This window comes from Coccinella septempunctata, chromosome 2 (assembly GCF_907165205.1).
Source record: "Coccinella septempunctata chromosome 2, icCocSept1.1, whole genome shotgun sequence".
NCBI classification, from domain to species: domain Eukaryota; kingdom Metazoa; phylum Arthropoda; class Insecta; order Coleoptera; family Coccinellidae; genus Coccinella; species Coccinella septempunctata.
In genome coordinates, this window is record NC_058190.1 from 52,690,283 (window position 1) to 52,713,058 (window position 22,776).

General features: G+C 37.3%; 2 protein-coding genes across 5 annotated transcripts in view; one reads left to right on the forward strand and one right to left on the reverse strand.

Annotated features, from left to right (window-relative positions):
• Nucleotides 1–22,776, reverse strand: part of LOC123308166 (cell growth regulator with RING finger domain protein 1-like) — a 43,497-nt gene that overhangs the window by 6,287 nt on the left and 14,434 nt on the right. For all 3 annotated transcript variants that reach the window (XM_044890727.1, XM_044890726.1, XM_044890725.1), the window contains 2 exons: nucleotides 14,774–14,925; nucleotides 5,085–5,256 (listed from right to left, as the gene is read on the reverse strand). In XM_044890727.1, the coding sequence (XP_044746662.1) occupies nucleotides 5,085–5,256; nucleotides 14,774–14,925 (324 nt within the window). The remainder of the gene's footprint in view (nucleotides 1–5,084; nucleotides 5,257–14,773; nucleotides 14,926–22,776) is intronic.
• On the forward strand, nucleotides 5,270–21,447 carry LOC123308168 (acylphosphatase-1-like). Of its 2 annotated transcripts, XM_044890731.1 has the most exons (5): nucleotides 5,292–5,444; nucleotides 18,282–18,518; nucleotides 18,572–18,588; nucleotides 20,982–21,091; nucleotides 21,160–21,447. In XM_044890731.1, exons 2-5 carry the CDS (start codon nucleotides 18,461–18,463, stop codon nucleotides 21,290–21,292), a joined length of 318 nt encoding a protein of 105 aa, XP_044746666.1. In that variant the 5' UTR covers nucleotides 5,292–5,444; nucleotides 18,282–18,460; the 3' UTR covers nucleotides 21,293–21,447. The 2 variants fall into 2 exon arrangements, with proteins under 2 accessions (XP_044746667.1, XP_044746666.1); XM_044890732.1 differs by lacking the exon at nucleotides 18,572–18,588 and having other exon boundaries at nucleotides 5,270–5,444; nucleotides 20,982–21,108.

A 22,776-nucleotide genomic window follows, 5' to 3' on the forward strand; every position in this document is an offset into this window, starting at 1 on the left:
GATGAACAGCCACAAATACGGGCCAGTTGTCCTGTTAATAGTTTATTCATTTGAAATTTTTGTTCAAAGGTGAAGTTCATCTTGTCTTGAAACTTCCACCAATTCCTTTTACTTATATTGATGCAAGATGATTTTTGTTGAAGAATTTAACATTCTTGTAATTCTCTGTTAATTCCTTCGGGCGATACCCATTCCCAACCACTGCATCATATGCATTTCATCTTCGGGTTGATATTTTTGAAATCTACTACTGATGTAACGTATTCAAACTTTAGCCAAAGAAGATAACGAACATTAACTTTCCTCAAGCTAGTTCATATTATGATATAATACTGATCTCTTCTATTTTCCATGCAAATAACTGGATTTGGTATGCCTTCAATCAGTTTGTATAAACTTCAATTATGTTCGTTACATATTTTCCGAAGAGATTCGACATTGTGATAAAATACGTAATAACAGAAACTTTTACGTAGAACAGACAACATAGCGTTGATTTAAAACCCAAAAATGTTTTGAAAAGCGTCATAACCCCACATTTTCTTACTATACAGAGTGAAATGTGTCAAATTTCCATGGCCAACCGAGTGCTACAATAAAAATGAATGGAGTATCCCCATAACGATATACAGGGTGTTCGGTGAACATGCAGCAAACATTTCAATGGTTATTCCTCGGACTATTCTGAGAACGTTTTGTTTTTTGACGATTTCTGAAAGCTACGTCATTTCAAAGATACAGGGCGACAAAACCAGTCGTGAAGACTTCCGCTGAAATTCGTGGGTATGGTATCACAAAAAAAAATCGTTTTTTAGAGTCAAGGTCTTGGTGAGATGTTTTTCTCGCAGGACATCAACATTTCTGTCTATATCTGGACATTTTCGCCGAACCAGTTTGAATCGAATATCAGTCTATCGAAATAAAGATACCGACATGTTGTTTACAGACGTTTTCATGTTGTCGGTATTTCGTTCAAGTCGGAAGAGCTATTTCGGTCGTAGAAGTCCGAAGACGGGAACTAAAAATAGATGAGTAGATTGGCCTAGCATAAATTTGCGACGGCTATGCGGGTCTAACAAAGGTTCTCCTCGTCCTTCGGTATCGAGACGCCTTCCAGTCATTGTATTAGATCGATTTTTGATCGAATTCGATGTGTCGCAGATTGGGCATTTTCAATAACCAGGAAATCGGATTTTGGAATTTATAAGAGCCGTTTTTATATTCAATGTCACGTCGTATATATAGTATCTCGATTCGATGATGGTACCGTAAGGATTGGGGGAGATTTTATTTCGGAAACTTTCAGAATAACATTCTTAGAATAGTATTTTTTTTTGTAGTAGGTTTCCCGAAGCACAATCTCAAATTCGCCAAAAATAAACTTAAAGCCGCTTTAATTTTCAAGCTTCCTTTAACCCTACTAAAAATGACAGTAAAGAAAGCTTTAAGCTCAAGGTAACGTTCAATTCGATTATGAATCTAGATGTTAGGCGTTAAACACACCCTCCGTCTACATAAATTCCAAGATGTTCGAGAAGTTTTGACATTTAATTTCAAGACTTTAGGGGTTCAACTTCAAAAGAATATATATATATATACTTCCTTAAAAGTATTTTGTTGGCGCAGAAGCAGTGTCATCTATCGACAGATGTCACTAATTCTACAAATTGAAATTTTCACATCTATACTCCATTCACTTTTATTTGAGCAGTCGGTTGGCCATGGAAATTTGACACATTTCACTCTGTATAGTACGAAAATGTGGGGTTATGACGCTTGTCAAAACATTTTTGGGTTTAAATCAACGCTATGTTGCCCGTTCTACGTAAAAGTTTCTGTTATTACGCATTTTATCACAATGTCGAATCTTTTCGGAAAATATGTGACGAACATAATTGAAGTTTATACAAACTGATTGAAGGCATACCAAATCCAGTTATTTGCATGGAAAATACAAGAGATCAGTATAATATCATAATATGCACTAGCTTGAGGAGAGTTAATGTTCGTTATCTTCTTTGGCTAAAGTTTGATTACGTTACATCAGTTGTAGATTTCAAAAATATTAACCCGAAGATGAAATGCATATGATGCAGTGGTTGGGAATGGGTATCTCCCGATGGAATTAACAGATAATTACAAGAATGTCAAATTCTTCAACAAAAATCATCTTTCATCAATATAAGTAAAATGAATTAAAGGAAGTTTCAAGTCAAAAATGAACTTCACCTTTGAACAAAAATTTCACATGAATAAACAATTAACAGGACAACTGGCGCGTATTTGTGGCTGTTCATCATAATGCATTGATAAAATAATGAATAATTAGGTATTTATTGGTACCTTAAGACTTTTACAATGTATAGGACAAGTCAAATGAAAAATAGAAAAATCAATTCTACGATGGCACTCATCGAAGATCCTGTAGTAAACTTTTCGCAATAATTCACTCAAACATAAAATTCTCAAATGCCACCACTTTTTTGGGTCTCCGAATAGAAGGAAATTTTTTGTCATCCTCTTCATTTACAATCTTTCTGATTGTGAAAATATTTAGCTGAAATATAAGTCGTTTAGATTCAGATGAAACATTATATAAATTCTCTTACATTGAATATGTTCGCTACCGTCTGACGTATTGTGGATTTTAGAATATCAGGGTATAACTATTTGAATGGGCGGACCTGAATTCTAAATAGCACTTCCTGAAACCCTGTCTCTTTTTCTAATCACTTTCGGCATTTTCGCAATAAGAATTGATATTAATCGTGGCAACGGCGTTATGTCATTAAAGACATTTCATGAGTGCCTACCTTACTCCGTTCTAGTTGCAGAAACTTGAGAAAATTATCTCAGGGCCAACTGACTTCTAAAATAAATGTGAATGCAGTATAGTTATATTAATAATTTACGCAGAGTTCCCAAAGACTATGACCTAAGAAAGGAACAAGCTCATAGCTGTCTCGTATTTACTCATCGAAATATGACGAGAGTAATAACGTTCCTCGTATATTCTATCCATTTCACAATAAAACAAATTTATCGTCGTAAACACGTCTGCCGACAACAATAGCAGATAATTCCAAACTTAATCCTAATCGATTTACGAGATGATTTTCGCCAGTTGAAATAACAACCTACCTCACTTGTAAAATAAATAAACCGTACTTGAAAATTATCATATAACGATAATCAGCAATAAACTTCAACACTTCCTCCTTGGCTCCCCATTTGTTTTTGTCATTATCCATTCGATACGTGGCATTTATGCTAGATAACAAAGAATATCAGCCCATGAAAGTTGTCCGAGTGCACCTTTTTTCTTCTCGCTCGAAGTTTTGTAAGCCGATATTCAGCTATACGTAGGTATAAACGAATAAATCCAAGAAATAATTGAACCGTTGGAACTCGACCTTGCATTTTTCATCTAGCACTGTTCCTTTCGTCGAGCGACACTCCAAACTCGATTTTCCTCGAAGGAAGTGAACGATACTACCTCTGCAAGTCAATTTGTAATTAGCCAAAGCGCAACGAAAAACACGTTCGTTGTCGTTTGAACCAGGAAGTCGATCAAATCGAAGGTTTTCCACGTGGGAAAACTCTTCAAATGTCACAGGACAGAAAAGTAGGTATGACAAGTAGCTAAAAATGTTGTTTTCGCAGCTTAAAGGAAGATGGAACCACCAGAAGGGCCAAAAGGGATAGACATCCTCACTTAACAAATACAGTGTAGTCCAACGAAAATCTAACAACTCGATTTTCCGGCTTTAAAATGAAAATGTGGCCACTCATTATATCCCCTTCTTCCAATCTAGGGCTGAGGAGAATTTCCATCTAAGAACTGACGCACCTGCTGAACGAAAGAGGTGGTGCTTGAACTAGTTGGAAAATGATCGTTTGATGGTCTTCTGCATTCTCCAATATTTGCACCAGGGCTGGATAAATAGCAATCTCCAATAGATCTGAATAAAAACCGTTTGCACCAAACGCACTTAGTGTTAAGTGTCCCTTAAAATGAACCCTTAACTTAAATTACGTTGCACCAACTGTTAAGTGATATTTAAATGGCTAAAGCTAGCCTTAAATTTAAGCGCTCCTGTAATGACCACTTAGGTATTTAAGGGCGGAATTCTAACCTAAAATAATTTGTTGAACTTGCTGCGGAACTTTCCATTTTTGATGGATTTTGAAAATTGAATGAATTCATTACTGAATACCAAGCCTTTTCTTTTGCCTTTATTGTAATGCCATCAGTCTTTTTTTAATTTTCAATTTGGTGTCACAAATCATACATCCCTATTCAAAATCAAGAGGTTGTGAAGTAGGGAATATGAAATATCTTGGAAACGTCACATTTTGAAATAACCATTTCAACCGTTTCCCAAAAAAATTATTTTCAGCACTTAAAAATGAAAAATAAAAATGGGTATTTAAAATTTAAAGTGTTTCGTTTCAATTGCACAAGTTGGCAACATCGACTGAAATATGCGTTGATAATAAAGGACAACAAATACACTATCTTGATGAGATAGACAAAGATGGCTGTCTATGAAGTCTGCGACGAACGAAGAAGGTCGTAAAATTTTATCGGATTTTTATGGCCGGTTGCTGTTGAGGCTCGCCAGTGAGTACGCGCCTTTTGATGGCCTTGAATCCACATGTTATTTTATAAACAAGCCATTGATCTTTTTATTTTCTAGTAGGCTGTTGCCAAGTCGTAAACTAGAAACAAAGCGATTTAAATTTTAAAATCTCATATTTGAAGAATGTTTTTGAATAGTTTCCGCGGTAAATTTGAAAAATTCATGAATGAAACTCATAATTATTCAATTTAAACTTGCATACGCTATGATAACCCAAATTGAGGGGAATTCCCCATTACGGAGATGAAAAAAGCCGAAAAATTGTCCCCCTCGAATCAGAAATTGACGACTCTGAGCGATTTTACACAATTTTTTTTTCAAATCGGGGTCTTAAGTTTTCCTTGGACCATCCTGAATAGATAGCTCTCTCTCGCTATATTCTAAAAGTCATCATCGAGAAAATAACCGTGTAAGGAAGCGACGTAGATGATCATCACTTACTTCACTCTCAATCCCGGATACTGGTAGTAACCTTGCAAGAAATCACCTGTCGTGCAAGCGTCCCTCAGGTCTGCCCATGGTCTCCATAAAAATATATGTAGCTCTCTGATGTTGACGCCCCAGTAGACTCTCACTGAGTAGTTCACCTGGCTGGACAGCCTGCATTGCAGTTCTGCAAAAGAGGAGAAAACTAACTAACAAATGTGCCACGTGGAAGGAAAAATCAAACTGCGATCGATTTTTTATTTCTCGATTTCAAAGGATCGAGATGGGATATAAGGAAGAGAGATACTCGAAAAGACCAATAATTATTTATCACTTCTCATCGGATCGATTATAATTATAGCTACTTCTACTCAGGTAAGTTGAACATAATTTGGTAGTAAAGTCGTGTTGTGATTATCTCAATCTGGTGATATAACTTCCCAATTAGATCATTAAGTTAGATGACAGATCAGAATGATTGCGGTGATTGCTAAAGATTAATTAAAGATTATATTTTATGGACAGATACAGGGTAACTCTTTGACTCGTTCTAATATTTCAACAGTGGATTCTTGAGGTCACAAAAAACATTTTTTTCCTATTTGTTTTTGACATAAGACGTTTCAGTTTCGTAATAATAAATTAATCCAGTTTTGGTGAAATGCCATTTCACCAAAAATCGTATATGTACAGAATGGTCCAGATCTTAACCAACAAATTTTAACCAAGCCTTATTTTGTCATATAAACATATGTCGAGAAATGCTTCCTCTCCGAGATTCAGGGTGATAAAATTACAGAAATAAGAAATCGAAATTTAGCTGCTGCTGTTGGATCTATATACTTCGACAATCTTCTTTAAATTCGTATTTGAGTGTGGCTGTTAACGCTTATTTTATTTTATTCACACGTCTTTATGTACCATTTCGAATTTTTGCGACTTTTTCATGCATGAGAATGTGTTTTATTTTTTTACTCGGAAACGGTGCCTCGTACGTCAAAAAAATCAAGGAACCGATGTTTCTCCAAGTTGAATAAGGATTTCAACACTAATTTTTAATCTTGGAAAAAACAGTGACATATCATTTTTTTCTGTCTAAAAATATTCAGTCTCGATGCAGTACGGACGCCACTGGTAGAATAAAAAAATAATTTTATGCAATAGAATTTTTTGATGCTTTAAACCTATATCCCAAATTTCATAGAAATATTTCGAACAGTGTAAAAGTTATTAATAGAAAACATTTTTTTTCTATAATTTTAACACTCTGTATCTCGAAGAGGAAGCGTTTCTCGACATATGTTCATATGACAAACTAGGGCTTATTTTGACGTAAAATACGTGGTTGATTTTTTGGTCAAGATCTGGACCACCCAATATACAGGGTGTCCTAGGATTAATCATAATAAATTTGGATATACGTTCATAACGTCAAAATAAGGACACCTTTGAAAACTAAAGGAGTTCTCTAACTGCACTGATCTACGTATGTATCTCCAAACAAGGCGCGACTTTGAATTGACAAAGTCAAGTCATTTTTGGCGTCCTTTCGCTGCATAAATAAATATCAGGGATGTCATTCAACGATTTTGAAACGGCCAGATCGATAAAATAACTGACGAATAGAAAAAGTATCACCTTGTACTTAGGCTATATCCTTTTAAGCGTCAACAATAGCATTAATCAATGTAATTATTGAATCGATCTGATGTCACCAACAATGTTAAACCACTTTTTTCTCGTTGTGCATAATTTTAAATTTTAATGAGTATCTACCATCTAATCTGGAATTATCGATTTCAATGATGAATGTACCTACGGATGGAAAAACGTTACGTAATGATGAATTACACCATTTAAATGTCGTTAAGAAAATAGTTTCGGAAAAGACCACACAATAATGCAAATCAATATCGTCAGAGCTTTTTGCATCTGATGATCTTTACGATCAGGTTTCAGACTCGATAAAAAACACAAAAAAACAAATCTTCTCGGCGATTAACACAAGATTAACTTTTTCGGCATATCGAAAAAATCGCAGGAAACACAAAATTTTTTCCAAGAAATGACGTCAAGTTGATAATTAACAGTTTCGAAATGAGGTCGAGAAGATATCCGATTCGGATCATAAAGCAGAGTAGTTCTGCTAAAATGGAAATAGCTCTGCGGCTTCGAGGCTTTGCAGAAAAAATCTCCATAATTGTGCCAAAATACGGTTCTTCGGAAAGCGGTGCAATTAAGACAATTTATTCCATTCGGTTATTCATAATCGAGAAACTGGATATATTTGACTTTCTGATTCGGAATCGTTGTTTTATTGTGGGTTTTCTCTTTGTTACGCCAAAGATATTCGGCAAATTTGGGTTAGTGAATCGAAAAACTAGATAACCGCACGCAAAAATTATAATAATTTAATTGGGCGATATTTTTGGAAGACCTTAATGACGAAATAATTCATGGACCACTCCGCTCTCTACTAAAAACGTTCAAACTGTAGATAAGCAGATCTGTGATCTACACTCGATAAAGTCCGCTCAAGAATTCACACGAATAATTTGTTATAAACGTTATATGCTCCTTCAAATAACAGAAGCATTTCGCTGCTTTCCTGATTAAATTGAAAGAACAACTATGAGAATAACGAAATACTCTAAATAGTCCAAAAAAAAATTGGAAAAAATTCAAAGCAAACTTTATAACGAGAAATTTTAACCACGCATTTTACGACGAAAATAAGCCCTAGTTTGTCATACAAACATATGTCGAGAAATGCTATGTATAGTGTGTATAGAAAAAAATGTTTTTTATCAATAACTTTTTCACTGTTTGAAATATTCCTATGGAATTTGGGACATAGGTTTGAATCATCGAGGAGCACTTTTTGCATGAAATTACTTTCCCTAATTCTACCAGTGGCGTGCGTATTGCATCAGGACTGAATATTTTTAGACGAAAAAATGATTCGCCACTGATTTTTCCACCAATAAAAATTACTCTTGAAATCCTTATTTAATTTGGAGCATATTCGATTTCTTGATTTTTTGACATACGAGGCACCATTTCCGAGTAAAAAAATAAAACACATTCTCATGCATGAAGAAATCGTTGAAATGGTACAATAATAATAAGACTTTCTTCACAAACGAAACATAATATAAAAAAATATGAGAGATAACAGCCACACTCAAACACGAATTTGAATTTTTCTGAACATCTTTTTTTTTCTATAATTTTAACACCTTGCATCTCGAAGAGGAAGCATCTTTCGACATTTGTTTATATGACTAACAAACCGTCGCGTATTTTATATATCGCGTTTTTCTGTCCATTTTACAAATTTACCGACCTCGAACCAACCGCATACTTCATTCAGAAGAAATAGAGCCGTTGTTTGAAACAACAAAACCACTGACCTAACTGTAACTCTATAACGGTATAATGCAGTTGAAGGTTGATCTCTGCACTTCATCTGCTTCAGAAACGTTGCAAATTTACACGAGCGTTCAACATTTCCATATTCTTTTCCTGAACAGAAAAATTTTCAATGTTTCCAATCGTAGGCAAGCCACTAGGATGAAAACGAGAAAAAAATGAAACGTAGAACTTCAATAAAGGCGTATTGACTCTTATTTATGGTGATAAACTACTCTTCAATAGTTAAGAATTTCGATTAAATAATTAAAAAATTAAATTAAAACCCAAAATTCGGAAAATTTCAAAAAATCATAGTTCCATCCACCCCGAATTTAAATAATGACCTCCACATGCATCAATATCTGTATTGCATTTGCTCGAACAAAAAGAGAGTTCATAAAAGGGACGAAGCAAGGGACTTGGCTGTCTTAGGTCATGTAGCAATAGATCCGACTTTTAGTACTAGGAAATTGTCCGATGTATCTGGTGTTTCACGCATAACAATCATGAGAAACTTTAAATAACATAATTTCCATCCTTATGAGATACGATCGAGGTGTTAATTTTCCGTTGAACCATACTGTATACCGCCGCCGACTAAACGTAGCATACAACGCTGTCTCCGTTAGGATAGGTCGTTCCCTCTACTATATCGGCCGATTGCTAAATCGCAGACCACGTATTTACATAGATTCCAACAAGTTTTATTGTTTCCAATGAAATTTTCCGAGCGAAAATCGACGTGTACCTAAATATAACAACACAGGGTCATCGCACCCGAAAATTTATGTAACCGATTTTTGGAGGATGTTTCTCAATCCTTCGGTCCAGCGCTGCAGACTGGTTTTTCGTGTTGCATAATTGAATGTGTTACGTCTTGTGTATTTTGGTCGGTTAATAGGTGTTCTGCGTGTTCGAGAATATATCTTTCATCTGATAGTAGTGGGTTAAAAGGTCCATTAACCCATTTTCGGGTATGAGAATCGAGAATTTGCGAATTTTTTCACGACGTTTGGTCGCTTCGAAAGTCTTCTGAATAAACTGTTGCTCGTCAGTAGTTGAGGATGTTTTGTGAAGATGTTGACGTGGAATATTGTATAGATTTAGTTAAAAACCCAATGAATACGAGAAATAGTCTAATGAAATGGGGGATAGTTAAAAAGTGTCTTCATATTTGTTGTATGACATTTTCGTAGAGTCGAAAAACGTCTTTGACGACTAAAGTTTTCCTTTTAAACTAACGATGAACCGAGATGTTTAAAAAAAAATACGAAAATGGGCAATATTCAGAAGTCATCAGAAGAAACCATAGAATTTACGGGGTTCGGCTTACTTCACGTCATGTTACTAACGCCTATTATGCTCTCGAAAGGACTTGAAGGTAGCTCTTTAACGGCGCAGACATGAGCGTAACATTCGACTGGGCATTCACGATTGAAAATTACCAAAGACGTGCCGTTTTCGCATATTTCAAGATTTTTTTTGAATTCTAACGTATTTTATCGAATTTTTACGAAACATGAAGATTGCATGATGGCTATAAATTTTTCTACGGCAATATTTTGAACAGGATTTTTTGACAGGCTTTCGTATTTTGTTATTTTCAATGGCTATTCTTTGATTTTTGTGTTTTTCCAATCGAATGAGCTCGAAAAGTGAATCTACTTCATTCACTTTAGCACTCGGTTGGCCATGGAAATTTGACACATAGTACGAAAATGTGGGTTTATGAAGCTTGTCAAAACATTTTTGGGTTTTAAATCAACGCTATGTTGCCCGTTCTACGTAAAATTTTCTGTTATTACGTATTTTATCACAATGTCGAATCTCTTCGGAAAATATGTGACGAACATAATTGAAGTTTATACAGACTGATTGAAGGCATACCAAATCCAGTTATTTGCATGGAAAATACAAGAGATCAGTATAATATCATAATATGCACTAGCTTGAGGAGAGTTAATGTTCGTTATCTTCTTTGGCTAAAGTTTGAATACGTTACATCAGTTGTAGATTTCAAAAATATTAACCCGAAGATGAAACGCATATGATGCATTGGTTGGGAATGGGTTTCTCCCGAAAGAATTGACAGATAATTACAAGAATGTTAAATTCTTCAACAAAAATCATCTTGAATCAATGGAAGTAAAAGGAATTAAAGGAAGTTTCAAGTCAAGATGAACTTCACCTTTGAACAAAAATTTCACTTGAATAAACAATTAACAGGACAACTGGCGCGTATTTGTGGCTGTTCATCCTAATACATTGATATAATAATAATAATTAGGTATTTATTGGTACCTTAAGACATTTGCAATGTATAGGATAAGTCAAATGAAAAATAGAAAAATCAATTTTCGGGAACTCATTCTACGATGACATTCATCGAAAATCCTGTAGTAAACTTTCCGCATTAATTCACTCAAACATAAAATTCTCAAATGCCATCACTTTTTTGGGTCTCCCAATAGAAGGAAATTCTTTGTCATCCTCTTCAATCACAAATCTTTCTGATTGTGGAAATATTCAGTTGAAATATAAGTTGTTTAGACTCAGATGAAACCATATATAAATTCTCTTACATTGAATATGTTCGCTACCGTCTGACGTATTGTGGATTTTAGAATATCAGGGTATAACTATTTGAATGAGCGGACCTGAATTCTAAATAGCACTTCCTGAAACCCTGTCTCTTTTTTCAATCACTTTCGGCATTTTCGTAATAAAAATTGATAATAGTTGTGGCAACAGCGTTATAACATTAACGACATTTCATGAGTGCCAACCTTACTCCGTTCTAGTTACAAAAACTTGAGAAAATTATTTCATGGCCAACCGACTGCTAAAATAAATGTGAATGGAGTATACCTAATCGATGTAACTGAAAATAAAATATTTACTTTTAGTAACTATACTGAGAAAATAAAAGGACCTGTGCTATGACACAGTTTTTGGTGCCTCTCGATCCCAGCCATCCTCAAATTCTATACCTATCGATGGATCGCGTGCCACCAATAACAATGGATCGCACCGATCATGATGGATTAAAATCGATCAATCGGAAATCGGATCACGTACGTAGAAGCAAATGTGCCAATGCTATTTCCACAATGTCACAACGGCCACGCATCGGACCTTGACGGGAAATGATTCTTGAATGATGAGAGAGCTCTAAAAGCGAGAGATTCAAAAAACGATTCTGGTACGCTGACATCGACTTTATCGAGAAGGGAAGGAGCTTTTCATTGAATTTTCGCGCTTTTCATTGAATTTTCCAGTTCCAATCACAATTAGAAAATGGGGAAATCACTGATGGGAGAAAGATAATATAATAAATAAAATGCGCCAACCAGAACTGACGAAATGGATACTAAGGATGACCTCGCGAAGTGAAATGACTTGCTATACGTTATCGGGATGTAATTGATTGTATTTCTCCAGAAATGAAAGAAACACAACCAGGGCGGATCTACTCGAGACTTTTATTCACTACCCCAAGGGCTTACGCTCCATGACTGATAGCGAAGAAAAGGTCTATTTTGAGCGCAACTACGGGATTTCACTGACGACGAGCGGTGTCTCTTATTCTCTACCCCAAGGGCTTACGCTCCATCACTGATAGAAAGAAAGAGATTTCTATTTCAACACATGAATTTAATCGTTAAATGCATGAAAAGAAGAATACACATTGAATGAAAGGCCTCAGTTCGCCACCCTTGAGTTAACCACCAAACTATCAAGTTCCCCACTTAAGATTGACCTCCCTCGAAATAAAAATGACCAAGAATAACCGTTTGGAATCAAGAGCTACCAGAAGATCCGCTCAAGGACGACGGAAACGTTACCATCATAATATTAGCGCATTGTGCAAGCGTACTAGAATTGCAATAATGCAGCTGATTCCAAGATTGCAACACCTCCCTATCCTCCGACAAACAACCGGCCGGGAACAGAGCGAAGCAAATATCGAATTATCTCCGAAGCCGACTACGTTGCTTGGCTGGTGCGAATTGTCAGAATGGCTCGTAAAACGCGGTCAAACGGTTGCGTAAGCCGTAGACTCGATTAGTGAAAGTTCAAACGTCTTTATCTCTCGACTCCCGCAGAACTGGAACGCGTGCTAAGACAATGCGAACAATGGCGATGAAGTTTTTCTGAAAAAAATGATCCAGCAATTATGTTCAAGAGGAACGCTGCTGGGCTGGATGTCACAAACATGGTATGGATACCTTGATGATTACTTCTTCGTGAAGGGTTTTTAGAAAAGAGGAGGGCAAAGCAGTGTGCGAACTATTAAAGACCCATTATAGTTGGGGAGCCGACGATGCTAAATCGGGATTTACTCGAGCGTCGTGGAGTGGATCTCGAAGATCAGATGATAGAAAGAAAAAAGGTTCTATGATGTATGCACTTTCAGCGGTGGGGAAAGCGTCTGCAGGGTCTCAAAGATGTAAAAAAAAAATCGTCAGGTGTACATACTCGAGCGTGTCAGATTAAGATACTGTGTATGCCCTACGTGTCTCTGATAATGAAATCATGCTTATCTGACAGTTTGCGCGGTGAGACTGACCGTACGGAAGAGTTGAAAATGGTAAAAAAAAAATTCCACGGTGTCAGATTTTTATGTTAATTGGACCCAAAGGAAGCTACTTTTCGAGGGACTGATAATTTGAACGTGACGCAAGGTCTTGGCGGTCCCTTGAAAATGCAAAAAAAAATCGTTACTTGTACATACTCGAGCGTGTCAGATTTTCATACAGATGGTTAATCTGGGTGTTCTAGACGTGTGGACCCATTAATCTGACAGTAATCAGGGGGGTTTTCTTAATCTGACACTTTGAAGATGATAAAAAACCTTTTTTCGAATATTTCCCTCCCTGTACCTCTAATCGTTTTTGTATTCATTATGAAAGTTGTAGATAATAAAATTCTACACAACTTTTGTCTGAAGCAATTTTACATATTCTTAACCGTTCTCGAGTTAGAAGGCGATGACGAGAGCGAGAAGCTTAGCCACACATACGAAAGGGCAAGGTCAATGTAGAATCCCAGTCTAATCTACAATTGTCAAAATGACAAGGTATTTCTATGATGACAATTCCGAAATTAGTCACGAGTTTTAGTGTTGTCTGTGACCGAACCTTAGAATGTACTTTTTTCCAACAAGTGAATTTTCGCTTCAGCATGTATCGCTAAACACCTCGCATTAATCGCCATATATCTCAAAAACGTTTGAAGGTAGAAAAAATTGCTTGGGACAAAATTTGTGGAGAATGTTACGCTCTACAACTTTTATAATGAATGCGAAAACGATTTGAAGCCCAGGGAAGGATATAATTCAAAAAAACTGATTTTTGTGAAGTTTATGGACAATTCTTATGGTTTCGGCTTGCTAAAACTGCAGATTATATTTTTTCCGTCATTCTTGCATCATTAGCTTCAAAATAAAAAAACGCCACCGCGCTCGAGAATGTACACGTGACGAGAATGTACAACTTTGGCGCCCTCCCACACATTTTCGACACGCTCAAATTGTCAGATAAAGAGAATATATACTTTTCAACATGTGAGCACTGGAGTTCTTGGCCGATCTAGAAAATATTCTTATTCTACGAGTATACAGTTCCTAGTACTAAGGGTCGCATCGATTGCTACATGACCTAAGACAGCCATGTCCCTCGCTTCGTCTCTTTGTAATGTTCTTGAAGTGGACTACGCGAGAAAAATCTGTAGATCTAGGAGTCCCAGGCAACAAATCGACTTGACAGTCTTCAAAATGAGTCATCGTAAAAGTGGGTCCGAATATTTAAGGCAGAACGTGTGGTTCTACCACCTCGCGGATTCAAATCTGTGTATGCATCCTTGTTCGTGCGTACGTCGATCGAAAAGATGGCATCCCAACTGCACCATATACGAGCCGATAAACTCTATTCTTGGATATGAATGTGCTGGGATCAATGTTCCCGATGATATTAAATATACCTCCAACAATTTGCATCTATTCGCATCAATTATTAAAACTTTCGGTCAATGGACCACCTTGCCAGTCAGATCGATGCCGTTTCACCCGAGATCTGGTGCGAAATTTGAATTTATGATTAACGAGAACCGTTCCGTCGGTATACACAAAATGATCGTGCAAATATTTATGGAATATTTAGGAAAACGTTGAAAAGTATGCATAAATTTATTCATCGGGCGATAGGTAAAGCAGTGAATAACGGCTCATATATCACGAGTGATTTATGAAGGTCGAGGAGACCTCCGAAATGAAGGGATCATATACTCACCGTTGTAGGATGACTTCGAGGTTTCCAGAAGCTTGAAAGTGAACGGTATGTGGACCTTCATCATGTTCATCTGCGGTATCCTCGGCGCCACATTGTGTATGGACGTGGAGAAAACCAGATCGTCGCCGTGAACCCTCAGGATCATCATGTTCCTGCAAACAGATCGCAGATTGTGTTTCTTGGTCGATTCGACATCGTTATACATAGGGTGAGTCTTTGACTCGTAAAAGTATTTCAACAGTAGATTAATGAGGTCGAAAGAAACGCTTTTTTCCTATACCATTTTTTCCGATTCGGCCCTGATAAAAAGATATAGCCTTTTCAAGTTTTCATAATGAGCTATGCCACCCCTGTAGGAACAAAATTACCTTCAGAGTAACTAGTTAAATCTGTGACACTACTACACATCTGTGGATCTTTTAAAGAGAGTGGCATATTGCATTCACAGATACTTTTTAATTTTTGAACATCAAATGGGGACTTCTCCTCAATTTGGGTTATCACAGCATAAGCAAGTTTAAACTGAATAATTATGAGTTTCATTCATGATTTTTTCAAATGCATCCCGGAAACTATTCAAAATCTTTCTTCAAATATGAGGTTTTAAAATTTAAATCGCTCCGTCTCTAGTTTACGATTTGGCAACAGCGCCTACCAGAAAATAAAAAGGACAATGGCTTGTCTATAGAATAACAGCTGTTGATTTACAGCCATCATAAGGCGCGTACTCACTGGCGAGCTTCAACAGCAACCGGCCATAAAAATCCCATAAAATTTTACGACCTTCCTCGTTCGTCGCAGACTTCATAAACAGCCATCTTTGTCTACATGATCAAGATAGTGTATTTGTTGTCCTTTATTATCAACGCATATTTCAGTCGATGTTGCCAGCAATGTGCAATAGAAACGAAACGATTTAAATTTCAAATACCCATTTTTATTGTTCATTTTTAAGTACTTAAAATAATTTTTTTGGGAAACGATTGAAATGGTTATTTCAAAATGTGACGTTTCAAAGATATTTCATAAAAAATACATAATTTTCGTCAGAAGGAGTATTCCCTATTACTCGAAAACGGTGCATTTTAAGAGAAAATATAAAGAATACTTTTATTTTACAAAACCTTCAAATATTCATTAGATAGCGTCCAACTTAGTTTCAAGAGTTGGGTTCTTCGAATTTTTGATATTTTTATGGTACGTAATGGTCATAATGAGAAAACTAGAAGACGTGGGTGATATCTTCTGTTCGAGAAAGATTCATCAAATAAATGAAAAACTATATTCCGAAATTCATCTCATTCCATGGAACCGTTTCTGAGATAGAACTAGAAACGAAATTTCAATGGATTTTCAACAGCCTGTATCTTTGAAACCGAGCCGATTCGGGAAAAATGTTAAAGGAAAAAAGTATTTCTTTTGACCTCAAGAATCTACTCTTGGTAGATTTGTACGAGTCAAAGACCCACCCTTTATAGTTGAAGAATTCGTCCGCGTTCCGTTTTCAAGGTGATTAGCGGCCAGAAATAGAAATCCGGAATATTGTGCAGGACAGGATATCGACCGGCTTGGCGGAAAGTAGGTCTGCCTATCGCCCCCAACTTTTTCCCGAATGGGCAAAAGAAGCGGGATAAGAAAAAACTCCGTCGTTCATTTGAGTTACATTCATTTACGTTATTTTAATTTTTTTTGTTGGAAAATTGAGTAATGAAACTGCTTATCCTATATACTATGCACCGAGTGGAAGAGGCTAATTCGAGAAAAAAAACAAACGAAAGTCGATTACTCTAGCTAGAATCTAGACAGTACAAAGATAACACTCTAAAGTCTAAACCCTGAAGCCAGATCTGAGAAGGAGAAGACCAAAATACACTGCGCCAAAAATTAACGCACATTCTGAAAATCTCAATTTTAATGAAAGTTAACTCTACATTGACTTTATAACTTATTTTTTTATGTTCTCTTGGGAAAATTTTGAACGAAACAAGACACATTAAATGGAAGAAAAATTCAGGATTTCACCGAATCTTATGTGAAAGAAGAGAAATGAACAATTTTCAAAATACTGAAATGCTGATAAGTGATTTAATACTTGGTATTTCCACCCCTTGCGTTAATTACAGCTCGGCAACGACGGTTCATACTCAAAATTAGTGATCTTAAAATGTTCTGATGTAATCCTTCCCAGATTTCTCCGAGTTGGATTCCTAAGTCATTAAGAGTAGCTGGATGATTTTCTGAGCTTCTCAGCCTTCTATTGAGGTTGTCCCAAACCTGCTCAATCGGATTGAGACCTTCTTGCTGGCCTTTCCATTCGAGAGACTTCAACCTCTTCAAGGTATTCCTGAATGATGCGCGCACGATGGGGTCTGACATTATCGTCCATAAAAATGAAATTTTCACCAATGTATGGGGCGAATGGCACTACATACTCTTCAAGAATGTTCCTTATATACTTATCAGCATTCATAGCTCCATTATCAACGACCACTAGGTCTGTGCGAGCAGTCAATACCTCATACCATAATCGATCCTACCCCGAAACCAGTAGTATTCAGGAAATGGCACTGAGCATATCTTTCATGTGGACGTCTATATACAAGGGAACGTTGATCACAATGGTAGAGGCAGAATCTAGACTCATCTGTGAAAAGAACTCTTTCCCAATCGGCCTCTTCCCAATGGATATGCTCTCTCGCAAAATCCAAACGCGCCCTTCGATGGGCTGGGGTAAGATCTGGGCCTCTTGCCGCGACACGAGGCCTTAAATCATATTCTCTGAGGCGATTTCTTATTGTCTGAGTGCTAATTTGCACCTCAAGCTGAATTTGAAGGAGGCGAGCGGTTGCAAACCGTTGTCTCAACGAAGAAACTCTCAAGTAACGTTCTTGAATGGCAGTTGTTACCCGTGGTCTACCCTATCCTGGTCTTCGGACATTCATACCTGTCGTCCTGAATCGCTGCAACATTCTGGAAACACTTGTATGGGAAACTCCAAACCTTTCTGCAATTCTTGTGTATGTCCACCCTTCTTCTCGCAAAACTACCGCTTGGGCACATTCCTCTTGGGTCGCGTGTTTCGCGTTGCATAGCGATCGAGTGTAGAAAATCAAACGAAAGAAAAACTATTGATCACTAGAATTGATCGAGAACAACTGATTTAAGAATGGAGCCAATACATTCAAAATCTGATAATATCATCTTTTTTTATTCCTGCTGGGAAAAAACATCTGCATTGAAGAAAACCGTTGAAAGTGGATAACATATGCATGCATAATTCTGTTAAAAATAATTATCATTGAGAACACCTTCAGTTGTAGAATAAATTTGAGATTTCCATGCGTGCGTTAATTTTTTTGCGAAGTGTAGCTCGGAAAATTTGAGAATTTCGACGTTTATCAAAAGTAAATGTAAAAAGGGCCACGTCACTTGGACCAAACTGGCAGAACTGAGATTTTTTTTCCGACTTTAATTTTCCTCGAAGAATCACCCCTGTCATTTTTTCCAGATACACCCTGTATAAGCCAAGGAAACCTCATTCCCGTACACGTCAAGTATTTCTGTGAAACCTTCGCCGTTTCCAAGATACGAACGACCTTTCAAAGTGACGTTATCGATGTTTGCATTGTACAGAGTATCAGTCCCACTGTCATCGTCGAGATCCACTTCGGAATATTCAGATATAAGATGGCCTCATCTTCAAGATTGATCTCGGTAGATTTCGAAGTGTACGGACACGTGCAAGGTACTCGAATTTAGATAGATCGTGAGATTTTTCAGGTGAACAATTGTTTTTAGGCGTTTTCTTCCGCAAGGTAAGGAATAGGAAAATAATCTTCCGACTTGAATGAAAGAAAACAAGCTACAAATTTAAGGACTACGCTCATATCTCAATGTCTATCTGTCCCGTCACCTGAGAGGCTAACTGGTTCAAAAAAAATTAAAACTGCATGTAAACACATGCTGTCTGAAAAGTATAAGAGACGTTGATGAAAAACGTCCATGTGAGCTTGAAGTCTACAGTATCGAGGTCACTATTTATTAACCTCACCCAAAATTATGCCGAGAACTACTAAAGATATTTTCATGAAGTTGTTCAACCACACAGACCTTCAAGATAAAGGTTCCACTTTCAAAATCCTAAAGTTGTAGAGCCCTTTCTTTGGACCACACTGTACATTAACGAACGTGGCTATTTTTCACTACGATACCAACGCGATAACACCGACTATTTTTAACACTTATTCGAACGTGAATTAAAATCAAATGAACTTCAACAACGATGGAATTGAATCAAACTGGTTTTTTTGGTCTCCCAAAAACACGCCCAAATAGAACGTTACCGGTAAATTTGCATATTTATAAAAAAAGTCTATTTATCGATCGGATTATCGACCTGTCCTAGGACACCTGTACCGAGAATACAGAATACGTCAGGTTGATAAGTTAAAAGCGATACCTATTTTCCAATTTGAATTTTGAAAGAAATTTTCTCCTTATGATACGGATTCTACCATATAAATAAACTGCTCCACATGAGTTAGGGATATTGACTTAAATTACAAAAAAATATAGTTAAATTAAGATTTTTGTGATGAAAATTCATATTAATATGATTTCAAGTTGCAAATTAATTTTAGCCTGTAGGTCTGCAGCGTATACAGGGTGGTTGAGAAAAATCGAGTAAAATAACGAAATTTTATTCCCAGAGAATTCAAGCATTTTAAGACTATCAATACAATGTATGCCCTCCACGGGCATCAATCACAGCTTGACATATTCTGTGCATAGTACACACGAGGTTGTTGAACATTTCTTGAGGAATTTGGTTCCGTAAACGGGGCAGAAGCTCTCTCAGATCATTTAAGGATTCTGGGGTAGGTTGATGATTATCTAATCTTCTTTGGAGCATATCCCATGCATGTTCTATGCAGTTCAAATCTGGTGAGTGCGGAGGTATTGGTAAATGTGGAATACCAAGCTCCTCGCGCGCATTCTCTACTATGGCTGCACGGTGCGGTCTAGCGTTATCGTCTAGAAATTGAAAATTTTCACCAATAGCAGCGTGAAAATTTGGCACAACATTGTCAATGACATGCTCCCTTTAGTGTTAGGCGGTCATATTCCCAGGACAAATGTGTAGATCTGTGCGCCCGTTAAAACATATCCCGGCCCATACCATAACACTACCCCCTCGGAATGGATGGACTTCTTGGACATAGCGACGATTACGGAGTATGCGTGGGATTGTCCATACCCTTATTCTTCGAGAATCTGAAAATCGTCCATATCTGGATTCATCAGAGAAAAGGACACTACGCCATTGATCGTTCCAATTGATATGTTGCCTTGCCCATTCCAGTCTTTGAAGCTTATGGTCACGTGTTAATGGAACTCCTCTTAATGGACGTCTAGAACCTAGACTCACCTCTCTCAAACGTCGTCTGATGGTTTCGATTTGAACTTGGACCCCATCTGCATTTTGAAGAGTATTCCGTAGCATTCTACACGTAGATGTAGGGTTTCTTCTCGCCGAAACGGTCCTGAGGAGGTGTTGTTTTTCGTCGCCTACCAAACCTTGGTCTTTCCAACACGGAACCTGTCTCCCTGAACCTATTCCAAAGTCGAGATATCACACTTTGGCTGACTTGGAGCCTTTCCGCTACAACAACCTGAGTTAGGCCACCCTGCAGCATTCCGATGGCCCTATTAGCCTCAGCGTTTGTTAATTTACGTCTTGGCGATTTCAGAAAACTCGTTTCAAATCGAAGCCGTTGATAAACTGACTTCATTTCAAAATAAGAACATTCATGCAGCATATATGCAAAGAACCAAATTTCAGAAAAAAGGCGACCAGATTGACGAAATGTCTCATACTGATTTTTATTGGATCGATTCAAGTTGTTATCGAGTTTTAAATGATTTTATAGCGATTTTCTCGAAGATTACATACTTTTGAAAACTTGTGGAGCAGTTTAACTCCGAGAACTTGAAGATTAGCTTCGAGAAGCTTTTTCAATTTACCTTCACCCACCTGAAGATGCTACTGTGAAGCGAAACACGTATAGTGGTTAAATAGCTCATGCTAGTGAAAACCATTCAATTCTTTCTCCTGATCTGTCTTTCTACGACCCTTAACTACGTTACGAATATTGCCATGTTATTATTTTCGCAAGATGCTTAAAATTGCTGGAATTTTTCCCCGTAGCACACACAAAAGGAGGCGAACGTACTCAACCTGAAGGGGTACTGCATGAACACCAAACGAGGAACTGTCAAAGGAACGTTGCAAGGAGATATCGACAAAGTAAACATGATGTAAGCGAGAGGAAAAGGTAAAAAAACACGCCCATAGTCTAATATTTACGGTACACTCTCGATTTCAGGAAAGTTTGGCTCCAGAAGACCGGTAGCCCAAAGTCCAAGATAGAGAAAGCCGAATTTAGCAACGAGAAACAGATTACGTCTCCTTCGTTCAACGATTTCGCCATCAAGAAATTCGGAAATTTTCACTTTTAGGACGGTTGCCAACAAACGTAAATTCGAAGTGATTAGAGGTTTGGCGTTAATGAGATGCGACCACTTTTAAATTTATGTGAAAGCATCGCCTGTACGATGATACTGAAAAATCTCAATTGTGAATTCTGAAATGACGAATAAATTTTAGTATGTTAGTTCGAACAATTAAATTATTGAGTGCTATGTACACTGCGCAAAAAAATTAACGCACATTCTGAAAATCTCAATTTTAATGAAAGTTAACTCTACATTGACTTTATAACTTATTTTTTATGTTCTCTCGGGAAGGTTTTGAACGAAACAAGACACATTAAATGGAAGAAAAATTCAAGATTTCTCCGAATCTTATGTGAAAGAAGAGAAATGAACAATTTTCAAAATACTGAAATGCTGATAAGTGATTTAATACTTGGTATTTCCACCCCTTGCGTTAATTACAGCTCGGCAACGACGGTTCATACTCAAAATGAGTGATCTTAAAATGTTCTGATCTAATCCTTCCCAGATTTCTCCGAGTTGGATTCCTAAGTCATTAAGAGTAGCTGGATGATTTTCTGAACTTCTCAGCCTTCTATTGAGGTTGTCCCAAACCTGCTCAATCGGATTGAGATCTGGACTTCTTGCTGGCCATTCCATTCGAGAGACTTCAACCTCTTTAAGGTACTCCTGAACGATGCGCGTACGATGGGGTCTGGCATTATCGTCCATAAAAATGAAATTTCCACCAATGTATGGGGCAAATGGCACTACATGCTCTTCAAGAATGTTCCTTATATACTTATCAGCATTCATAGCTCCATTATCAACGACCACTAGGTCTGTGCGAGCAGTCAAAGATATTCCACCCCATACCATAATCGATCCTCCCCCGAAACCAGTAGTATTCAGGAAATTGCACTGAGCATATCTTTCATGTGGACGTCTGTATACAAGGGAACGTCGATCACAATGGTAGAGGCAGAATCTAGACTCATCTGTGAAGAGAACTCTTTCCCAATCGGCCTGTTCCCAATGGATATGCTCTCTCGCAAAATCCAAACGCGCCCTTCGATGGGCTGGGGTAAGAGCTGAGCTTCTTGCCGCGACACGAGTCCTTAAATCATATTCTCTGAGGCGATTTCTTATTGTCTGAGTGCTAATTTGTACCTCATGAGTTTGCTCAAGCTGAATTTGAAGGAGGCGAGCGGTTGCAAACCGTTGTCTCAACGAAGAAACTCTCAAGTAACGTTCTTGAATGGCAGTTGTTACCCGTGGTCTACCCTGTCCTGGTCTTCGGACATTCATACCTGTCTCCCTGAATCGATGCAACATTCTGGACACACTTGTATGGGAAACTCCAAACCTTTCAGCAATTCTTGTGTATGTCCACCCTTCTTCTCGCAAAACTACCGCTTGGGAACATTCCTCTTGGGTCAAATTGCGTGTTTCGCGTTGCATAGCGATCGAGTGTAGAAAATCAAACGAAAGAAAAACTATTGATCACT